The sequence below is a fragment of the Halyomorpha halys genome, unplaced genomic scaffold, assembly GCF_000696795.3.
Source record: "Halyomorpha halys isolate HHAL.00 unplaced genomic scaffold, Hhal_1.1 Scaffold89.1, whole genome shotgun sequence".
NCBI classification, from domain to species: Eukaryota; Metazoa; Arthropoda; class Insecta; order Hemiptera; family Pentatomidae; genus Halyomorpha; species Halyomorpha halys.
The window spans coordinates 362,393-384,853 of record NW_027111267.1 but is presented as its reverse complement, the minus strand read 5'-3'; the positions used below and the strand labels follow the sequence as shown (position 1 = coordinate 384,853).

General features: G+C 32.1%; 1 protein-coding gene across 2 annotated transcripts in view; it reads left to right on the top strand.

Annotated features, from left to right (window-relative positions):
* The window catches only part of Ets98B (DNA-binding protein Ets98B), a 121,973-nt gene that overhangs the window by 87,119 nt on the left and 12,393 nt on the right, over nucleotides 1-22,461 (top strand). For both annotated transcript variants that reach the window (XM_014414899.2, XM_014414900.3), the window contains exon 4: nucleotides 12,071-12,206. In XM_014414899.2, the coding sequence (XP_014270385.1) occupies nucleotides 12,071-12,206 (136 nt within the window). The remainder of the gene's footprint in view (nucleotides 1-12,070; nucleotides 12,207-22,461) is intronic.

Below are 22,461 nucleotides of genomic sequence, written 5' to 3'. Positions count from 1 at the left end.
CGGATTTAACAATACGCCCGGTCTGAGCTCGTATAAAATAACTCACATTTCCGGCTTATTATGATGTCCCATAAATGTGTGTGTGTGTGTGTATATATTTCTTGTTAATAATTAACAAAAAGATTATACCATTTTAAAGAAATTTATAATTCTAATTAAACAAGATAATAGTTAATTTTCTTTTTATTGTTTAGACGTCAATTTTCGACTAAAATAAAATCACCAATTAAAAAGAATTTTGAAAAATATCCAAATTAAAACAAGAAAATTAAATTATAATTCCTCATATAAGACTGAAAAGATATGACACTGCTCGTCGATTCCGACTATTACAGAACTTACAAGACGAACGGTCTAAACAAAAGACTGATCTACATGACTATAAGTCCTATCTGGACTTACAGAGTTGAGTTTAAGGGCTCCACTACACCATCAAATTCCTCTCGAATCCAATCCTTACAGTCCAAAATCCTTCGTAAAATCCTAATGTTTATTACTTTTTCACAAATCAAGTCATCCATCAGGACCTCAATTTTCCATATGTTGCCGATTTGGCCAGAACCAGATACCAGTCCTTTCATGATAAACTTCCCAACCACCCAACTCCATTTGTTTCTAACCTGGCTTCTCCTTCAATACCTAATGATTCCTCTAGACGTCTGAAAAGAAGATGACTCCAAGATCTTTACTAGTATCCTTATTGGAGTTCTATCCATGTGTAGATTCTCGATTAGATTCTTGTCATTTTATCACTTACAGCAAATTTACTAGTTGTATATAATTGTATACAGTTGTAAATAATAATAAATAAATTATTTTTAAAAAAATTATATTCTTTTATCATGAATTTAGGCAAGAAACGAAAATGTAATAATGTGAGACTAAGTCGTGAAACGATATAATATTATTAAACATTAATTAATAACACAATTAAATTTTAAAATAATGTTATAATATAATTATTTTATTTATTATTGATGGGGAATAATGTAAGCTGTCACAATCAAGGGGATGGGCATTGAAGCACTAATTATATACAGTAAAAATAATAAAAAATAAATAAAACAGAAAGATAATAATAATAAAAGAAATATTAAAGCTGTAAAAAAAAGTGAATATATAATAATAATGTAATTTAATTATAGCTAAATAATATAAACACTCAAAATAAATTAAAGAAAATAATTCCAGTAGAAGAAGATAGTTTGGAGTAGATTGTAAGAAGTCCGGATGGCGGTCGATGTTAAACCTTGTTTTAGGTTGATCAGCCCTCACGAATCCCATCAAAGAAGGGCGAACGCTTGGTTAAAATTAAATATATTTGTTTTTACTATTTTATACCTTTTTTTACCGACACTCGGAATATCTCCCTACAAAATAATTCCATCCTTAACAAGTTAAAATAAAATAAAAAATATATCTCCGCTCTCTATTCAGAATAATAAAGGAATCAAACCTTCAATGGAACAAAAACGTTAAAGATTAAAAACTGCATCAGAAAAGTTTTTTAAAAAATATTATTGAAAAAAAACAAATTTAATACGCTAGGCGAAAAAACAACTTTTTTCTTTCTTAATTTGCACCATTTGACTGTAAATTATTTATATTTAGAGCATAAAATATCTTTTCCTGTTGATTCGAATACTGCCCAATACTTCGAATACTGCCCAATTAAAATTTATTGGCTCGGAAATGTTTATTTAATTGATGGTTCTACCCAACCTTCACGACCTTGTCAGGAATCTAGTTCTGTCCCGTGATAATATTTAGGAGAAAGTTTGAAAAGTTCTCGATACACTATTTTATCTTCTGAGTACTATAGTTGGTATAATATCTAATGCTGTTGCACTGTATATTATTATAGTAAAACATTTCAAAAAAACATATAATATTTATAATGGGCAACTGGGCTAATGGGTCTCTAGAAGTGAAAAAAATATTAATTTTTTTTTTCAAGCGTATAATTGTAAATGAAATAGCCTTTTATTTATGGAATAAATTAAAATCATTACAAAATATAATATAAACATTTAAAGAAGATGGAGAGAAAAAAAATAAAATAAATTTATATATATAATAGTTGACAAAACATTAACTTCTATCAATTTTCTTTCCATATTTCTGTATACTTTCCTGCATAGGCCTTCCTTCTTGGGAGTAATAGTCAGCACTTCCCGGGGTGACCAGCTCTATTGGAAGGCGACATGCTGACAACCATATAATTGTAATAACTAATAAATCATTGCAATAATTATATATAATTTTATTAAAATTTTGGATTTATTTGGCTTTTCTGTGCTGGAAAGTCACCACCTGTACAACCGTGCCCTTCTTAGTGTTGTTAATTATGTGTTATGTATTTATTAGGTTGGAATAACATGAATCTAACTTTTGTGCATCAGATTTTTTGTTGGTAGCCCGATTCTTATATGTTTCTATAGTAATAATTTCTTTTAGATTTTGCTTAAAGTTGTTTTTTCCCGAGTTTGATTTTTGGTATATCAAATTTGGGTACGTAAATATACAATAAGTATCAAACCTATTTAAAATGGAGAAATATTTCCTCCTTTTAGCATGGTAAAGCGATATAACATATAACATGGTTGAGAGTCTGTTACAAGGTATGTTAAATAGAGAATGACGTCACACAACAGACCAGCTGAGCTCGTCACCGTTTTGTTTGTCGTGTTAGGTTACTTGCTCGTTGTTTGTGTTTTGATTTTGTTAGTATTGTTTTGGATGTTTTTATAAATAATGGAGCAATGGATGACAATAATAATAATGTAATGTCAGTTGTCAATTAGCTCATCTTGATTCTTTTCCTCACCAGTCAGAAGATTAACAATACACTCAATAGCCAAACTTTTACACAACTCCTACTTTTCACTTAATTTAGGCATGTTGTAATAAATTACTTTAATCAAAACTTAGAAGTAAACAATAGCGGGATTTAAAGGTAGGGAGGGTATTGAAGCGAAAGATGTTGGAAGGGATGGAGTTCCATAAGTATTTAGGAGATGTTAATTTTCGCGTCTGCTTTATTAAATTTTCAGCGGTATTTATTTTATATCTCTTTGGATTTATTTTATAACTAACTAAATTGGAAAAGAAATAACTAACAATAGCCATATTCATTTTTGAGCATTATATTATTATAGACAATGAGCACGAAACAAATATAATTCCAGTTTCTAGAGAGTTTTGTAGTATATCACTTTAAAATAGACTTTGGCTGGTATAGTGCATACATCGTCCAGAGTGGATGGGTTTTTGCCACCATTTTGTTTCTATTTCTCCATTCGAGATTCTAATTAAAATAATAATAATAAAGGCTTAACGAACCCGAAGGTTGGATGCCAATACCACCAAAAGCTCTCTGCATACATCCTTCCAGTGATGCCCCTCCAAACCCAATTCCACTAAATCAGTTTTAACACAATCCTCCCATCTACGTTTCGGTCTACCCCTCGGACGTTTACCCGTTGGTTAAGTGTTTATTAACATTTTACTAAGCCCTACAACCTTACACGCCTCAATGTTATAACTTGAATTATATTTACCGGGTATAAGTCACTTAATTCAGCGTTGTGTAATCTTCTAAAATCTTCCGTTAATTCATCTTTTTTCGGTCCGAATATTTTGTGCAATACTTTATTTTCGTAAATCCTAAGACGCTGTTCATCCCTTAGTGTAAGAGTCCACGTCTCACATCCATAAATTAAAAGTACAACTATATCTATTTCCTATTTGTAATTCTATGGTAAAATTTAATTTTGTTAAATTCATTTAAAATTATTTATTTTTCGTTATTCTGAGTTGGCTTCGAGGTTGTTATATCGTCAACAAATTTATGTATAAATGGTATATAAAATGGGATTTTGGGTATAAACGTACCTAATAAATCTTCTAAATAAATATTTGCTAAAATCCGGACATACGATTTTTTTTATATACAATTTTTCGTTAAATTGAACATATCCCTATCAGTACATATAAATATAACCGTTATTAAAATTCGACGAGGGTTTCAAACTCGTTTCATTGTTGATTAAATTGTAACATCCTTTAAAATGTCAATTTTGGTAGTAATATTTTTTCAAATTATTAATATAACTAAACCTAGGATAGTACTTAGTGAAAATGGGTTTAAATAAAATTAATCTTAACCATTATGTAGATGTATATTACTCTTGACTGTAATTATGCCGAAACCACGCTATTGGTGAGCAGTAAATTATTATCGCGAGGCTGCAACTTTCCAACTTAGCTACAGATCAGAATGCTAATCGATTCCGGATATTTTTAAACAAGTTGGCCTTAAAATTCCACAAGTGCTGTTTTTAAGCGAAGTATCCATTCGCCTTTACCGGCTCGAGGATATGGAGTTCATTATTAATTCTACTTACTAGCCTCACTTAGGTCCGATAGCACCGATCACAGGTTAAACTAGGATTTGTATAATTAAGATTTGTCTAAGAGTTTAGTAAAACTCCGGTAACTTAGCGAACTGTTTCTGGTCTACAGTTTTGTTAACCAGGTCACCTAAAACTGAGATAGGTGTCGATAGATCGCGCTAGTGTTCATGAAAATTCAAATCATGCATTGATATGATTGGTAGATATTATTATTGTATCTAGAGATGTACCAGAATTGGCTGAAGAAACATTTAATCAAACAGAAAATGAAATTCTTGGCCCTAGGTACTTAGCTTATTTATTTTATACCAGATCGGCCTGGTGGGCATTACATGGTTGTATTATATATATATTTAACAGTTGATTATAGGGGAGAGGGATATAGTCTCATACAAAAGACACCCCTAACTATATACATATGTTATTATTAAAAGAAAAAAAAATTAAATAAGTAGATAAGAATAATGCTTCTTAATAAAAGAGGAAAATAAAATTGATAACAAAAAATAATGATATTGGTACATTTAAATAAAACAAACAATTACCCTCTAATAGTAAAACGAAACAAGTTAATTTGAAAAAGGGAAAAAAAAAAAAAAAAAAAAAAATGAGTAATAATAATAAGTAAAATTGGGGTAGTATGACTATGAATTAATAAATATAAAGTTTATAATAGAATGTCCTGCAGCAGCCTGGGCTTCAGTCTTCGGGTTGAGGTTGGGTTTCCCAGGTTGTAGGTCACTGCTCCTTTAACTGTAGGCAACTGGAAGTGGAATTTCATGAAACTTTTTTTTAAGTAATCCTCTATTGACTCCATCTGCAATTTGCGATGCAATTGGCTATTTCTTATGAACCAAGGAGCATTAACTACGATTCTTAGGACTTTATTTTGAAAATATTTTAGTTTTTTCCTTTTCGTATAGGATGAGAACTGTTTTAAATATAAGAACAATTGTTTCTGGTTTTAGTTAGGAATTTCTGTTTAGGATAGGATATAGCATTGCTAACCTTGCATAGGTTTGTACTTAACTTAGTTTTGTCAGTAACTGCTCAATTCATACCGCATATATTCATTCATAACTAATTCTTTGAAGTCTTCGTAATTTGTCGAATCTTCTATCTTAATCGAATCCATTTTATTGAATTTAGAAAGAAACGGAATAACACAATACACCTTCGCTAAACAACAGATCAAACTGGAACTATGGAAGGTTCCTTGTATACTTCCCTACTTAAAAGTAGATTTGCACTAAATCTTAGTTTAACCGGCTATCATTGCCTGATAAAGTTTACCACAAAATTTTAAGGTTATTTTTTCTAGTGCCACTGATAATTATTGAGTTTAACTGAGATTTCACTGATCTTAGTTTAAAATATGATGAAGCAACCGGACCTTAATTGCTTACATTCATTTATCCTAGATACAAGCCACGAAACGTATGCATATATATAGTTAGGAAGAGTATAATTTGCTTAGTTAGATTATAGGAAGATAGTCCGGGTGTCGATCAATAAAGGTACAACATAGTAAAAGATAATAAAAATATTTATTGTTAATCAACGTTTCGCCCAACTTTGAAGGGCTTCGTCAGGACTATCAGACCGAAACTTAGTTGAGATCTCTATTTCAATCTATAGCCCTGACGAAGCCCTGCAAAGTGGGACGAAACGTTAGTTAATAATAAATAGTTTTCTTATACTATTTTGATAGATTTATTGATCGCCACTCGGTCTATCCTCCTACAATCTACTTCACACGGTTAACTATCTTTTTCCAATACATATTTAGATATTAAAATAAGTTATTTTGAAGGCGCACTCTACCTTCTTTATATAAGTTAATCCAATTCTGCAGAAATTCCCATTCCCTCGCCTCGTGACTCCGTGTTTTTATGGGTACAATTTTGCCTGCCTCACATATCCTGTTCCATCGTTCACTATGAAAACTGGGATCTAAAGAGTATTTGATTATTCGAACTAGTGATAAATTCATAGCTTACACTTGAACTATGGCAGAAAAAACTATTTACTCTGAAGAATTAAAGTTAAATTTCGAATTTTCCTCTCGTATCCAATCTTTACAATCCAAAATCCTTTGTACAATCCTCAATGCTCCTTATTTTGTTACTAATAAAACCATCCATTAAGACCTAAATGTTCCTTATGTAACCGATCTAGCCCGAACCCGATATTATTCCTTCCATTATAAACTCCCTAACCACCCAAACCCACTAGTTTCTAACCTTGCTTCCTTTTCCATTCCTGGCAATCATCCGAGGCGCCTGAAAAGAAGATGGCTTCGTGACCTTATATTGTAAACTGTTTTAAGAGTTCTACTACTGGGTAGTTTCTCTACATCCTGTATCATATCATTATGTCATTATGATCAAATTTATTTGTTGTATTTTTTTATACAGTTGTAAATATCAATAAATAAATTTAGAATTTAAAACCTACACACAAGACTGAAACGACAAGAAACTGCTCGTAGATTCCGATTGCTACAACACTTACTTGACAAACGCTCTAAACTTCCCATTCATTACAAAAAATTAGTATACACTACAATAATCAGACCAATTTGGACATATGGAATTGAGCTCTGGGGCTCCACCAAACCATCAAATTCTTCCCGCATCCAATCGTTACAATCCAAAATCCTTGATGCTCCTTATTACGTCACAAATAAACTCATTCATAAAGACCTTAACATCCCATTCCTTGCAGATTTGACCCAAACCAGATATGCGTCTTTTTATTGCAAACTCCTTAACCATCCTAACCCATTAATTCTTAATCTTTCATCCTTAACAATCCCTGATAATCCTCCGAGGCGTCTGAAAAGAAGATGGCCACGAGACCTAGTTTAAATTAATGTTTGAAGTATGGGTGGTTCCTTCCCAAGATTTTCAAGTGTATATGAAACATACTACATATTTACCTATTGTATTATTTTGTACAGTTGTAAATTACAATAAATAAATAATAAAAAACAGGTCAAATAGCACATACGTTCCTAGGTTAATAACCTATGATGTAATTATAACTTTTGTCCTTCGTACTGTTACAGTACATCTCATATATCGATACTTAGAAGTCGATTAATAACGTGGGATAGGGAGTGGGATCGATCCCTCCGCCGCTGACCCCCGAAACGAGGGCCCCGTGAAAGGTTGTGCCGTGTTAGGATATACCGCCTCGCTAACGGTAGATAATGTAAACGGAATGCGAGTTCTGTTTAAAGGCTCTATAGAACAAAGAGTGGAGCGTGCCTCACAATGGTATCTGCCCCTATCGACAATGGTGTATTCAGCCCCGGGGGGCTCGGGGTCAAAAACATCCAGCTTAACAAGACCCAGTTAGGTGTATCTCTTTGGATCACTGCTTCCTGGATCGCAGCAATATGCTACATCGCTGTCGAACAGTATATCATATTGAGGAGGCTGAATGAAATGTATGAAAACATTTGGCATGTGGAATTTTTCTGGGTTCTATAATAAGGATTAAGGACTCTAATCATATTTCTACACTAGAAGGTCCCGAGGCCATCTTCTTTTCAGGCGCTTTGGAAGAATGTCAGGAATAGAAGAGGAAGCAAGGTTAGATACTCGAGAGTTTTGATGTTTAAGGAGTTTATAATGGAAGGATTGATAACTGGTTCGGGCTAGAACGGTTACATATGGAACATTAAGGTCTTTATGGATGGTTTTATTTGTGACAAAGTTGATAAGAGAGGAATTGGAAGGCTTAGTGGAACCGCAAAGAACAACTCTTTTTGTATTTTGCCCTTCTTAGACTTTTTGTCAAGTAAAGTAAAGAAATTACATGTTTTTTTAAATATTTATTTATTGCTATTTACAACTGTATATTACATAATACATTTAGTAAATATGGTCTTAGTTAAAATGGAGTGTTACAGGCGTGTAGAGCAACTACCCATTGGTAGCACTCTAATGACATTTTACATTAGGTGGTCTCGCGGCCATCTTCTTTTCAGGCGCCTCGGAGGATTGTCAGGAATGGAAGAGGGTGCAAGGTTAGAAGTGAGTGGTTAGGAAGTTTATAATGGATTAATATAATAATATTAATTATTATTTTATTTATCGGTCAAGAAATAAAAATAATTAAAAGGAGCTGTTTGTAGGTATCCTTGAAAATGACCTAAGTGGTCGAAACATCGGAAGGTTTTAGAAAGAATAAAGTTGAGAGAAAGGATCAAATTTCTTTTTAAAAAAAATGAAAAGGTTGTTATAAAGCTGCACAGTATGGCTGATAATTTGTTTTAAATATTTCACTTTCGCGTTTTTTTGGGTCAGAAAATGTAATATAAAAGAATATTATGACTTACTTTATGCTAATCTGTTAGCTCGCTGAGTACACATCGTACTGAAATACTGATATACGGTTATATACCTACGTAAACAACAATAATTATTTAAAAGGCCAAAAAACTCACATCGAGGGGAATTAAAAGAACATGGATAATTAATCACTTATAATCCATATAAAATATATTCCTAGAAAGTTTTGTCTTCTACAATCGCTTCAGAGTACATGATACACAGAATTCCACCCACTTGTTGACCCCCCCCCCTCCCGAAAAGAGATAACCTTTAATTGTATATTACGTAAAGCTGGTAGAAATGTACTTAGCACCACAGAGAACCCGTCGATATATCCTTCTATGATTAAAAACTTTTTGGACTTGAATCCGTAGTATGTGACACTCGTTGTACATCTACTATAAATTGAAATGTTGTTGAAACAGTGAAAATTTATTATTAATCAGTTCGTACCCATATTTACCATTTCTGTCAACGGAAATAATTCCGTAATACGTATGCATGTAGTAATTTATCACCTAGGAGGACTTTGGCTAGCAAAGGTTGTAACAAAGGATGGGATTGGTCGAAACGAACCCACCATTCTCACGGCTGGCCAATAAATCTTAATGGTTCAGTTCGCCTTTCCCCAGCCAATGAGGGTCTCCAATACAATCCGTGTCCTTTCAACCACGAAAAACACGACCTTACCCTTTAGAATGCCCGATTCTCGTCAACGATTTGAATAAATCTAAAAAGTATTTTAATAATTTATAAAAGAAATTTTTACTATGCTCATCTTGTTTTCTTTTATATTCTTTTGCTTTATATACATGTTTCTAATACTAAAAATTTCGAATATTTTAAATATAGTTAAGAATTATTCAGCTTTATAAGAAGCAAAAACGAGGAAGAGAAAAAATAAAAAAACTTAATCAAAAGTAACCAAAATAATAAATAAATTGGCTAAACATCTTCACCAAATTTTCTTTTTTTTTTTGACATCACGAATAATATAAACCTTTAGTTTTATAACAACTATGAATATAACCTAAGTTATATCTAAATATTTTTTAAATACCATAGACTATTATGTATGATTCAATCCATTAAGAAACTGGCAAATTTGGTTGACTGATATATGAATTTATTTATAATTATTGTTTTATACAAATTATTTGTTATTATTATTATGTGTACGATACTATAAATTTTATCTATACAATATACGTAAATTCTCACCTCCTATATACTTCCTCATAATCCGTTCCTATCTATCCGACAGATTATTGCAAGTAAATCATAATAGTCCTTGGTCCTATCCTTTATACAGTTTTTCCAACTGACATCCCAACCCATCCTAACACTTTCCTTACTACGTATGCTCATGACACATGTCTATTGTCAGTGAATAATGACCCTTCCACTGAATCCTAAACCATCCACTCTCACAAAACGACCCTTGAAGAATGGTGGCAAAACTGGAGGATTAAAATAAATTCCAATAAATCCCACCAAATCACATTTACCCTTCGACGTAAACCCATGACCTCTTCCCCTACAGTATCCTTTAATAATACCCCACTTATTCCTGTCGAACAGATCCGTTACTTAGGACATCTCGACAAACGACTGACATAGAAGCCTCATACAAGACTGGAAACTACTCATCAATTCCGACTACTACAATAAATAAATCGTTTTGTTTTAATATAAACCTTTAGTTTTATAACAACTATGAATATAACCTAAGTTATATCTAAATATTTTTTAAATACCATAGACTATTATATATAATTCAATCCATTAAGAAACTCGCAAATTTGGTTAACTGATATATTAATTTATTTATAATTATTGTTTTATACAAATTATTTAACCTTATAATGCCAAAAGGCAATCCAAGGTATCCTTAACACCCAGCTATACATATAGCATACCTCCTATATGTACGTACCAAATACCCACTAACATCATTACAGGAGGGTATGAAAAAAAAAATATATACAAATTATTTGTTATTATTATTATTTGTACGATACTATAAATTTTAACTAAATAAGATATTGATAAGCCAAGAAGGTATCATACTGTATACCTATGTATGTACTTAATTTCAGTTCACACATTTTTGTTAAAAATTAAAATTAAATCTATAGCGCTACAATAATTGTAAGAAAACAGCGTTACTAGACCAACGGTTACGCTAGGAGGTGATTGGGTCAGAATCACGTTCAACCGCCATATTTTTTCCCAACTATTAAGGCTGGACCTCAGGAGGGCCCATTGGGTTTCAGAACCCACGTCTACAGTAGGGGTATTCATGATGTTGTGTTAAATGTTAAATGTTTTACCATGTTAAATGTTATAACTATAAGATTGTGAGCAGCCCTATTTGAAGTCGTGTTAAACAAATGCATAAGAGTCCCTAGCGGATTTTCTCAGCAACTTGTTGTATAAGTCTTTATGTTTATAACCTTCCTTCCAGAGCCTCATGTTATTGTTTACTTCAGTTTTGATTTAAGTAATTAATTACAACATGCCTAGAGTGAGTGAAAAGTGGAATTTGTGTGAAAGTTTAGCTTATGAAATGTAATGAAAAAATAACTTTATTCTGGGACATATGTCCCCTAAGAATAATTACATGGTTCATATAGTGAGATTTTTATCTGGCGAGCGTTTACAAATTTTCAGATAGTAGAATGAAATTACATTGTTATTTTCTCAAATGTATCATTAAAATTATCCATTCTGGTTTAATAACAGGGATATGAATACCACAAACACACGAAAGAACTGAGCTGTCACAATAACAAAAATGGCGGCGATCTCAACTGGCCTATTGTGTGACGTCATTTTCCATTTAACAGACCAAGTAACAGACTCTCAGCCATGTTAAATGTTATTTCGTTTTACCACGGCAAAAGAAGGCATTTTTTTTTCGATTTAACATGAGTTTTTACATTTAACACGCTTTAACATGTTAAACCAAAGATCATGAATACCCTGAGTGTAATAGAAACAATTTTTCTCTCCAGCCTGATTCGAACCCGAGTCCTTGGAATTAGTAGCATAATGCCTTACCACAGTGACACCGCGCTCCCATACTATAGTATAATAATAGTATATTTATATACTATCGAAATACTGTATTTTAATATTGATATACAAATTTACTAACACGAATCAGGCCAGATTATCATATCACGTTGTAATATGAGCCAATATATACATCTAATCTAATCCATTTTTTAAAAATCCAATATTAAATTTAAAATATATACCTTTCTGAAACTATATTATATATTATATAACATAAATTATCTCTTACAGTTCGGTAGCCTGTTGTACGCCCAGCTCGAATTGTGGAGGGCTGCCAGCGTTGAAGAAACGACGGTTGACGTCAGCGGCCTCTTACAAGAAACGACAACAACACGTTCTGGATCCTCTTCTGGAGAACCCTCCGACGGTAAGTAAATTATTGTAATTATATAATAAATATATCAATAATATATTTCATTATTTATTTGGAGTTGGAGTAATTGGAGTAAGTTTCTTTATATGAAAAGCATTCCATACATTACTGCTGAGAACACAATAAATGGAAAAGTAACTGCTTCACATATACGGAAATGTGATACAAGTCAAATAATCATAAACAATTTTTTTTTAAAATAACTTTATTGAAATTTACAACTGTATATTACATAATACATTTAGTAAATATGGTATTAGTTAAAATGGAGTGTTACAGGCGTGTAAAGCAACGACCCATTGGTAGCACTCTAATGACATTTTACATTTTATCTCGTGGCCATCTTCTTTTCAGGCACCTCGGAGGATTGTCAGGAATGGTAGAGGATGCAAGGTTAGAAACTGAGTGGTTAGGAAGTATATAATGGAAAGAGTGATATCAGGTTCGGGCTAGATCGGTTACATAGGAAACATTAAGGTCTTTATGTATGATTTTATTTGTGACAAAGTAAGGAGCATTGAGGATTTTGGATACGAGAGAAATTCGAAAGTTTAGTGGAGCCCCAAAGCTCAACTCCATATGTCCAGATTGGCCTTATTACAGTCATGTAGATCAGTCTTTTGTAATGTGTGGGAAGTTTAGAACGTTTGTCTAGTAAGTGCTGTAATAGTCGAAATCGACGTGCAGTTTCCTGTCTTTTCAGTCTTGTGTGAGAATTCCAGGTTAATCGTTTGGCCAAATGTGGTCCAAGGTAGCGGATCTGTTCGACAGGGGAAAGAGTAACATTATTAAATGAAACTCTAGGGCAGTCGGTAATCATAAACATAGAACGATATGATTATATATTACAATCCGTCTAAAGGTTTCTGTAATAATTATTATTATCTTTATATAAAGCCGTGTCTAAAGTATATTATATTAAGTTATATCTATAGAAAATTCATGAATAAGTATTGCGAGTATTGTAGAGCTCTATGCCCCGTGTCTATTTCTAGGTTATATCTATAGAAAATTCATAATTAAGTAATGGGAGTATTGTTGAGCCCTTAGTCTGTTGTGAGCTACCTCTGGTTATTTCATTTTTATTTTCTTTACCTATATATTGAATATATAGTAATTGGATGTATACATGTTTAGAGTTCCCCTGAGCACAAAAAAACATGGTATCGCAAAAAGATCAGAGAGCTTGTTAGTGAACAGTTATAAAGGAAGAAAAGCCATAAGAAACTGAAATTACATATTAAAGGAAATTACATATACCTAAGATGTGGCAGCAACATTTTCACTAAAATCGACTTACAGCAAGTACCAGTTTATAAAATCGATTCTTCGCATTTTTTCGATTTCCTCGGTACGTCTAAATACAATTGAATAATCTTTAATTTCAGGTAGCTATACTCATTAAAATAGACAAAAAGAGCTTAAATGTTGAATTTTAAAAGAATCTTCCTTTAGAGTACCCCCTAATTTTGTCTGTTAGAAAAAAAATTAACATTTCTCATTGTCAGCAATAATATACATTGTATAAATAGAAAATATTAAAGAATTTTATAAATAACTAAAGAAGAAAAAAAAATAGATAAATCCAATAGGAACGGGAAATGCCGATACCAAACGATCTTTCCCGATCTTGTGACTACTTTTCTTTTGTTTTATTTTTAATATTATTACATTAACTGTTAGATGCTCGGCAACTCGAGAAACACTAAAATAAGAACTTTTGCATAAACAGAAAAAAAAAGTTTTGGTCATTTCTGACCTCTGGTTTTGGATTTTTTTTTTTCTCGAGAATCGTTAAAATATCGATAATTTCAACACGATCTCACTGACCTATACAAAACTTGGACTATTTCCTGGTTCGGGCTAGATCGATTACATATGGAACATTAAGGTCTTTATGTATGATTTTATTAGTGACAAAGTAAGGAGCATTGAGGATTTTACGGAAGATTTAAAGAACATTTTAAAAAAAGTAAAAATATGATGGAGTAGGAATTAAATTTTTCACTGTGGCACTTCCATGGAAGGTCATTGGAGAAAGTAAGCTGATATATATACACAAGTCCCATAGCAGGTTCTTATGTTCAACAGCTTGAATTTCTCTAATGGAGAGAGAGTTGTCACTCGGTATATAACATTGATAAAAAAATAATTAGCGTTCTCATATCATTAACCACACAGGTCAACAAACAATTTTTTTGTGTAAAAAAAAGTACTAGTGTGTACCTAGTGTTTGTATTATATAACCAGCGGTTCCAAAAGCGGGTACCGCAATGTCACTCTTTTTAAATTAAAACAAATTCAAAATTAATTAAATTAAGACTGCTATACAAGATACGCAAATTCTCACCTCCTATAGACTTCCTCATTATCCGTTCTTATCTATCCGACAGATTATTGCAAGTAAATCATAATGGTGCTCTTTTCTCAGTCTGCTGGTGTACCTCAGGGTATCCTTGGTCCTATCCTTTATACAGTTTTTCCAACTGACATCCTAACCCATCTTAACACTCTCCTTACCACGTATGCTCATGGCACATGTCTATTATCAGTGAATAATGACCCTTCCACATAATCCAATAACCACCCTTGAATAATGGTGCCAAAACTGGAGGATTAAAATAAATTCCAATAAATCCAACCAAATCACATTTACCCTTCGTCGTAAACCCATGACCTCTTGCCCTACAGTATCCTTTAATAATACCCCACTTATTCCTGTCGAACAGATCCGTTACTTAGGACTACATCTGGACAAACTACTGACATAGAAGCATCATACAAGACTGGAAACTACTCGTCAATTCCGACAACTATAATAAATAAACCTTTTTGTCTTAAACTTTAGCTTTATTTTACAAAATAAGTCGCAGATTAATTATTAGTAAATATCTGTCATTTTTTATTTCTCTTTAGAATGGTTGACAGACTCATCAATTTTGAATTTAAATAGTTTATATTAATTTAATCGATATTGAGTTAATTGCCTTTTTTTACTCTTCTTGGTATCTAGGATTTATTATATCAACTTCCCTGTGCGCTGATCAGTCTATTTCCTTGCCTAACATGCGGTAACTACCTAATGATTTGCTGATTGTCTTTATTTTTGTGGTAGTGCCTGATCAATATTGAATCCTATTAACAATTAGTTAATAATCAGCTAGCGTATTTTGTATGTAATCAGGATTGGCCCACCGCGCTAGTTGTACTTGGTATTAGACCTGCATCAAGACGGTATGTCTCTTTTATAAACAACCTTTTATTCTTTTCTATCATTTTTCCTCTCTTTTTTATTATTTTTCTCTCATCCATTTAAATAGTAATATTCACCTCATCTAATTAAAGTTAGTTACTTCTTACTTAGGTTACTTAGGTAACTTACTTCTCTTAGGTTATACAACTTAATATCTACTTCTTTTATTTTTTGATTCTACTTACATATTTACTTAATCACTTATACGTTTTTCTTTATTTTTTTTTTATATTACTTTAATTTTAAATTATACATATTGGAAAATGATAGTAGACCGTATAAAGTAGATTGTAGGAAAATAGTCCAGTTGGCGGTCAATAAAGCTATCAAACTAGTAGAAAACTATTTAATGTTAACTAACGTTTCGACCCAATTTGTAGGGCTTCATTAGGGCTAAATGAAAACAAGTGACAAAACATTAGAATAAATAAACTTCTCACAATGTTTGAATCTAGATTTTATTTAGCCCTGTAAAATGGGACGAAACGATAGTTAACAATAAATAGTTTTATTTTACTATTTTGATATTATTACAATTATTATAAAAAGTTTCAATATCCTTATAATATTACACAAAGCATTTTCTTCATACCTTGTTTTTCTTCTTAGCCCCGAAGAAGGCCTGAAATTCTGATCGAAACGTAGCTACTAATAAATAAGGTTTTAATTAAATTATATTATTTCAAAATTTTTTGAGACAAGGTAATTATTTATTAAATAAAACCAAAAATTGTATCCAATTCTGTCTCAACACTTTATTTCTACTAGTCCAACGTTTCGGCCATTCCAGCCATCTTCAAGGACATCTAAATATTCAACAGCTTATATTATATCTTCATTTTTAAACATTTACAACAACATCATTATTCACTATATAATATAACATACCTTCATTTTTTATACAACATACGCCTTTTGTATTGAAGGTATGTTATATTATATAGTGAATAATGATGTTGTTGTAAATGTTTAAAAATGAAGATATAATATAAGCTGTTGAATATTTAGATGTCCTTGAAGATGGCTGGAATGACCGAAACGTTGCACTAGTAGAAATAAAGTGTTGAGACAGAATTGGATACAATTTTTGGTTTTATTTAATAAATAAGTTTTTGATTATTAGTGATCTTACCTGAACGCCCCCCCCCAGTCATCTTTTCCTTATTAAAAATAAAAATATAAGTTGTCACAAGTTTCTCTGAAATTGATCAGTTTGTCAACTGTATTATTTTCTATTCTTTGACGCATATCTTCCCAGACAACTTTCTAATTCCTAGAAAGATTTTTATTTTCTGTGTTACGAAACACGGCCCCTGAGTTCCTGATTAATCATAATGGGGTAGGCACCAATGTTTTGACCGCAAAAAGATTACGGTGTGAGAAGATTGGACAATCCCCTCTTCCCCCCCCCCTCTTCTTGTTAAAGAGTTGGCCTTTTCTTCCAGAAGAGGGCGGAAATGATAAAGACGTTATTGACGTCACTGGAAGCGAGAGTGAGAAGAAAGCAGAACTAATGGTGGCTGGATTGCGTCAGCCCACGCTCCTCATGATCGCCATCTTGCCATTTCCCATGCACCGTGTCCAATCAAATGTCATATCTCTTAGTGTACACAGAACAATATCCAATTAGGGAACATTACGAGTTACAATGGGATTGTACGCATCACGTAATATCTTCATGTATATTTTAATCTGAAGTACATTTCATTTATGCAAGAATATATACATGACAATTATATCCATTGAACCTCTTTAAAGGAGCTTCTACACGTTTGGCAAACAAGGGAAACTTCGCGCATGTGCTGCATCTACACGTTTTTTTTCAGTTTGCATCGTTTTAGCACTGCCAACAAATAAATGTGTGTGCTCTCCATTAATTAGTTAAATAATTTCCCCAACCTTTGGATTCAATAATTAACTCTTGTTTAAGATTATATATTTTAAATTATACCAATTCAGTGTAAATACATTGTTTCAAATCTTGTTAATATTTAAGCAGTTTATTTTTTATTAACACATCACACATATATATTTATAAATACATTATACGTCTAGGTAATTAAATTAATTACAGTTTCCGAATTTTTTTTATATTTTGTTTTATACCAGATCTGACTGGTATGGGCCTTACATAGTTGATATAACCGTTATATTTGTTGTTGTTTTAGTTATTATTTTTTAATATTTGTTATATAGGGGAATTTGTTGATCAAATGAAATAGGGGTTGTGAAATGGAAGGGAAAGAAAAAAAAAGGAATAAATCGAAAAACTTGTAGTTTTTTTGTAGACTGGTATTAATTGTAAAAGAAAAGTAAAAGAAAACTGTCGAAGAAAAAAGAAAAGTTATCTATGTATTATATTATATCATGTAAAAATATGTAACTTATATTTGTCCAGTCACGGATTGATCAGTATGCTGTGTAATGTAGCAACCCGATATATTTGGGCAGCATGAATGAATAAAGTATTTCTTCTCTCTCTATATATTCTTTTAACAGTTGATTATGTACAAAAGACACCCCTAACTATATACAATGTTGTTATTAAAAGAAGAAAAAAATAAATAGATAAGAGTAATGCTTCTTAATAAAAGAGGAATATAAAATTAATAACAAAAAATAATGATATTGGTACACCTAAATAAAACAAATGATTGCCCTCTAATGGTGAAAAGAATCAAGTTAATTTGAAAATGTGACGAGAGAAGAAAATAGAGGAAAAAAAATGATAATAATGAATGAATAAAATGAGTAATAATAAAACGTAAAATTGAAGTAGTATGACTATGAATTAATTTTATAATTATTAAAATTTATAACAGAATATTCTACAGCTGTCTAGGCTTAAGTCTTCAGGTTGAGGTTGGGTTTCCCAGGTTGTAGGTCACTGCTCCTTTAACTGTCGGCAACTGGGAGTGGAACCTCATGAACCGTTTTTTGATGTAATCCTCTATTGACTCCATCTGTAATTCGCGATGCAATTGGCTATTTCTTATGAACCAAGAAGCATTAACTGCGATTCTTAGGACTTTATTTTGAAAAGATTGTAGTTTTTTTTCTTTTCTTGAAGTTTCCCATAAATATTCTAGAAGGAAGATTGGAGAATTTTGTCGGGGGGTGCGGTCAGCAGAGAACAACATAAATAAACAAAACAATATTTATTTATTTTATGCCGACGTTTCGACCTGAGTTTCAGGTCTTCATCAGGGGCTATGGCGTAGAAGAAAGACCTGCAACAGTTGCCGATCGATCCCTTGGACATTTACACGTCGGTTCAGTGTTTATTAACATTTTAGGAATCCTAAACAACTTTACATGCCCATCTTATTCACCGCAATTCTATAACATAAACTTTATTTACAGTGTAAAGTTAACAGCCTTTAACCTACCTTTTATTTGTTCATACACTGCGTTTCTTCTGCGGGCGGTGCCAGTTCGAATCCGGCCTGGGGATGGACTTTTTTTTATTTCGTGGAACCAACAAGAATGTTCCTCCACCATGGTTAAAATAGGCTGGACACCTATAGATAAGGGAAAGTGTAGCGTTCTAAATTCTCCCGTTAAGTCATCCTTTTTCGGTCCGACTATTTTACGTAATACTTTATTTTCGAAAACCTTAAGGCGCTGTTCCCTTAGTGTAAGAGCCCACGTTTTGCCTCCGTAAAGAACAGTGGAAAGGATAATATTTTTGTAAATTTTAACTTATATGTTTTTGGATTGAAGGCGCGAGCTAAACAGTTTCGAAATTGAAAAATAACAAGCATTAATCGACTTCAACATTGCTTGTACATAAACCTGTCTATTTCCTCCTATATCTATATCACCGAAATCGCTCGCGTTTCTACTGCTACCAATATATTTTGCTTTATCCGTATTTATTTCAAGACCTAGTTCCTTTATTTATTCCAAGCATCTGTATTTTACCACCTGAAGTTAGACCCTTTTCGGTATGCATCATAGTTTTTATTAATACAAAATTAAATAAGATATGTGATAAAGTATCGTCTTGTTTTAAATACGATCACACCTCCAACTTCTGAGAATGATGATGACCGATGATGTTGATGATGATGATGACCTTATTAAACTTTTCGGTCATATTTTATTAGATTTACGAACGGTATAAGACAATAATAGGGGTATTCATGATCTTTGGTTTAACATGTTAAAGCGTGTTAAATGGAAAAACTCATGTTAAATCGAAAAAAATTGCCTTCTTTTGCCGTGGTAAAACGAAATAACATTTAACATGGCTGAGAGTATGTTACTTGGTCTGTTAAATGGAGAATCACGTCACACAATAGACCAGTTGAAATCGCCGCCATTTTTGTTGTTGTGACAGCTCAGTTCTTTCGCGTGTTTGTGGTGTTCACATCTCTGTTATTAAACCAGAATGGATAATTTTAATGATACATTTGAGGAAAAAAAAACAGTAAAAAAAACAATGTAATTTCATTCTATCTGAAAATTTGTAAACGCTCGCCAGATAAAAATTTCACTATATGAACCATGTAATTATTCTTAGGGGACATATGTCCAAGAATAAAGTTATTTTTTCATTTCATTTCATAAGCTAAACTTTCACACAAATTCCACTTTTCACTCACTCTAGGCATGTTGTAATTAATTACTTAAATCAAAATTGAAGTAAACAATAACATGAGGGTCTGGAAGGAAGGTTATAAACATAAAGACTTATACAACAAGTTGCTGAGAAAATCCGCTAGGGACTCTTGTGCAATTAACGTTTAACATGACTTTAAATAGGGCTGCTCACAATCCTATACTTTATAACATTTAACATGGCAAAACATTTTACATTTAACACATCATGAATACCCCGTAATATATGAAAAAAAATACATAAAAACGAAACGAGATAAATGATATTATAAATGATTAGAATATTTATTTATATAAATAATAAAGCCATGGATTTCTGTTGTCAGAATAAAATTCGTAAAAAGCATTATCTAAAATCCAAAATCCCCAATAGTCCTTACTTTGTCACAAATAAAATCATATAAAAAGACCTTAGTGTATATATGTAACCGATCTAGCCCGAACCAGATATAATTCTTTCCATTATAAACGCCCTAACCACCCAAAACCCACTAGTTTCTAACCTTGCATCCTCTTCCATTCCTGACAATCCTCCGAGGCGCCTGAAAAGAAGATGGCCACGAGACCTGTTGGTGTAAAAACGACATTAGAGTGCTACCAATGGGTAGTTTCCCTACACGCCTGTAACATTCCATTTTAACTAAGATAAAATTTACTGAATGTATTATCAATCTGGCTTTAAGACGTAACTTCACAAAAAGGCTAATGGTTCCTCGTTCGTAACATAATAAAAAATTAGATATATTTCGTAAATATAACCCTTTTAATCTTTTTTCATAAAATTGATAGAAGTTTCGGGCCTCAAACTCTTCCTAAAAAATTTATTGAACATTGTTCTTCTTGCCCTCAGTTCAAAAATATCTATATTGTAGTTGAGTATTTGATCATTTCGTTCTCATCGTTTGAATTTCTGGAAATTGCGTAAGACAGCATGACTTGCTGAAAGGAGCCATGTTTAAACTTTCAGGAATTTCCGCTACCATCGGGGTCGAGTGGAGCAATTAATTTCTGGGTAGATAATTACGCTTCTTGAAGTAAGTCCAAGCCCACTGGGATATAATATAATATATAATAATGATAGGAATTTCATTTTTTCTAATGCTACATTATGTTTTTATAAAGATGGCAATATTTGAAATTCTGATGTAATGTTTTTTAAATTATTATAATAATTTTTATTTAAATTTATAATAATCCTTCCATAATAAACTTCCCAAGCACCCAAACCAACTCCTTTCTAAACTGGCTTCTTCCTTCACTACCTAATAATCCTCCTAGACGTCTGAAAAGAAGATGGTCTCGAGATCTTCTCCTTTAGATATGTTTTTGGAGTTCTATCAATGGGAAGATTCTCCACATGTTTTTATCATGAAAAAAAAAATTTGTAAATAGATAGGTTGAATTTGTCAGTGGCTAAAATATTATGTTACTTGGCCAGAGGTTAACATATCGGGACTCGACAAATCTGTTTCCAAAAAAAAGTCTAAGGCATTTAAAAAGGAAAGTTCATATTACGCACACATGAAACTGCATAAGAAATATTTGCGAGTGAAAGTCGAAACTATAACTATTATAATTTCCATCCTTTTATTACAGTCGTAATAATAATAGCTTCTATGAACGGGGCTCGAATGAAGTCAGTTGATTGCGTCATTAAGCCTCCGACGTAAACAGATAGGAATCCGTTTTAGAAAGCTAGGAGTTTTCACCCGGCTTTTCACTCGGGAAAGCGTGTGGGTGATTCAAGCACACCATTTTACTTTACGAACTAGCACTTTATTTAATTCACTCAACAACTTTTGTTAGAAATTACTTATAACTAGGCAATTACAATTTTTCTATGTAATTATTTTCTAATTAGCTAATATTATTACGGTTAACGGTCGACAAAAGTTTGAAACGAGAAATTCCCAACTTTTTTGAGACAAAAAAATTTTTTTTTTTTAAATAATTTATTTATTGATATTTACCACTGTATACATGTGTACAAGAAATGTGTGATAATTTTATTGATGATTATTGCACTCTAAGTTTCTTATTTAGACGTATAAGATTTTAGAGAGCTGACAAATGTTAAAAGAAAACATACGGATCTATTGTTATAATTTTTTTGTTTAATTTTCTGATTATTATTTTGATTGCAAGTAAACCTTCTCAAAGAAAAAAAAATTACCTTTAGACAGTTCATGTACAATGATCTCTATATGCTAGGGGTATTCATGATGTTGTGTTAAATGTTATATGTTTTACCATGTTAAATGTTATAACTATAGGATTGTGAGCAGCCCTATTTGAAGTCATGTTAAACGTTAAATGCATAAGAGTCCCTAGCGGATTTTCTCAGCAACTTGTTATATAAGCCTTTATGTTTAT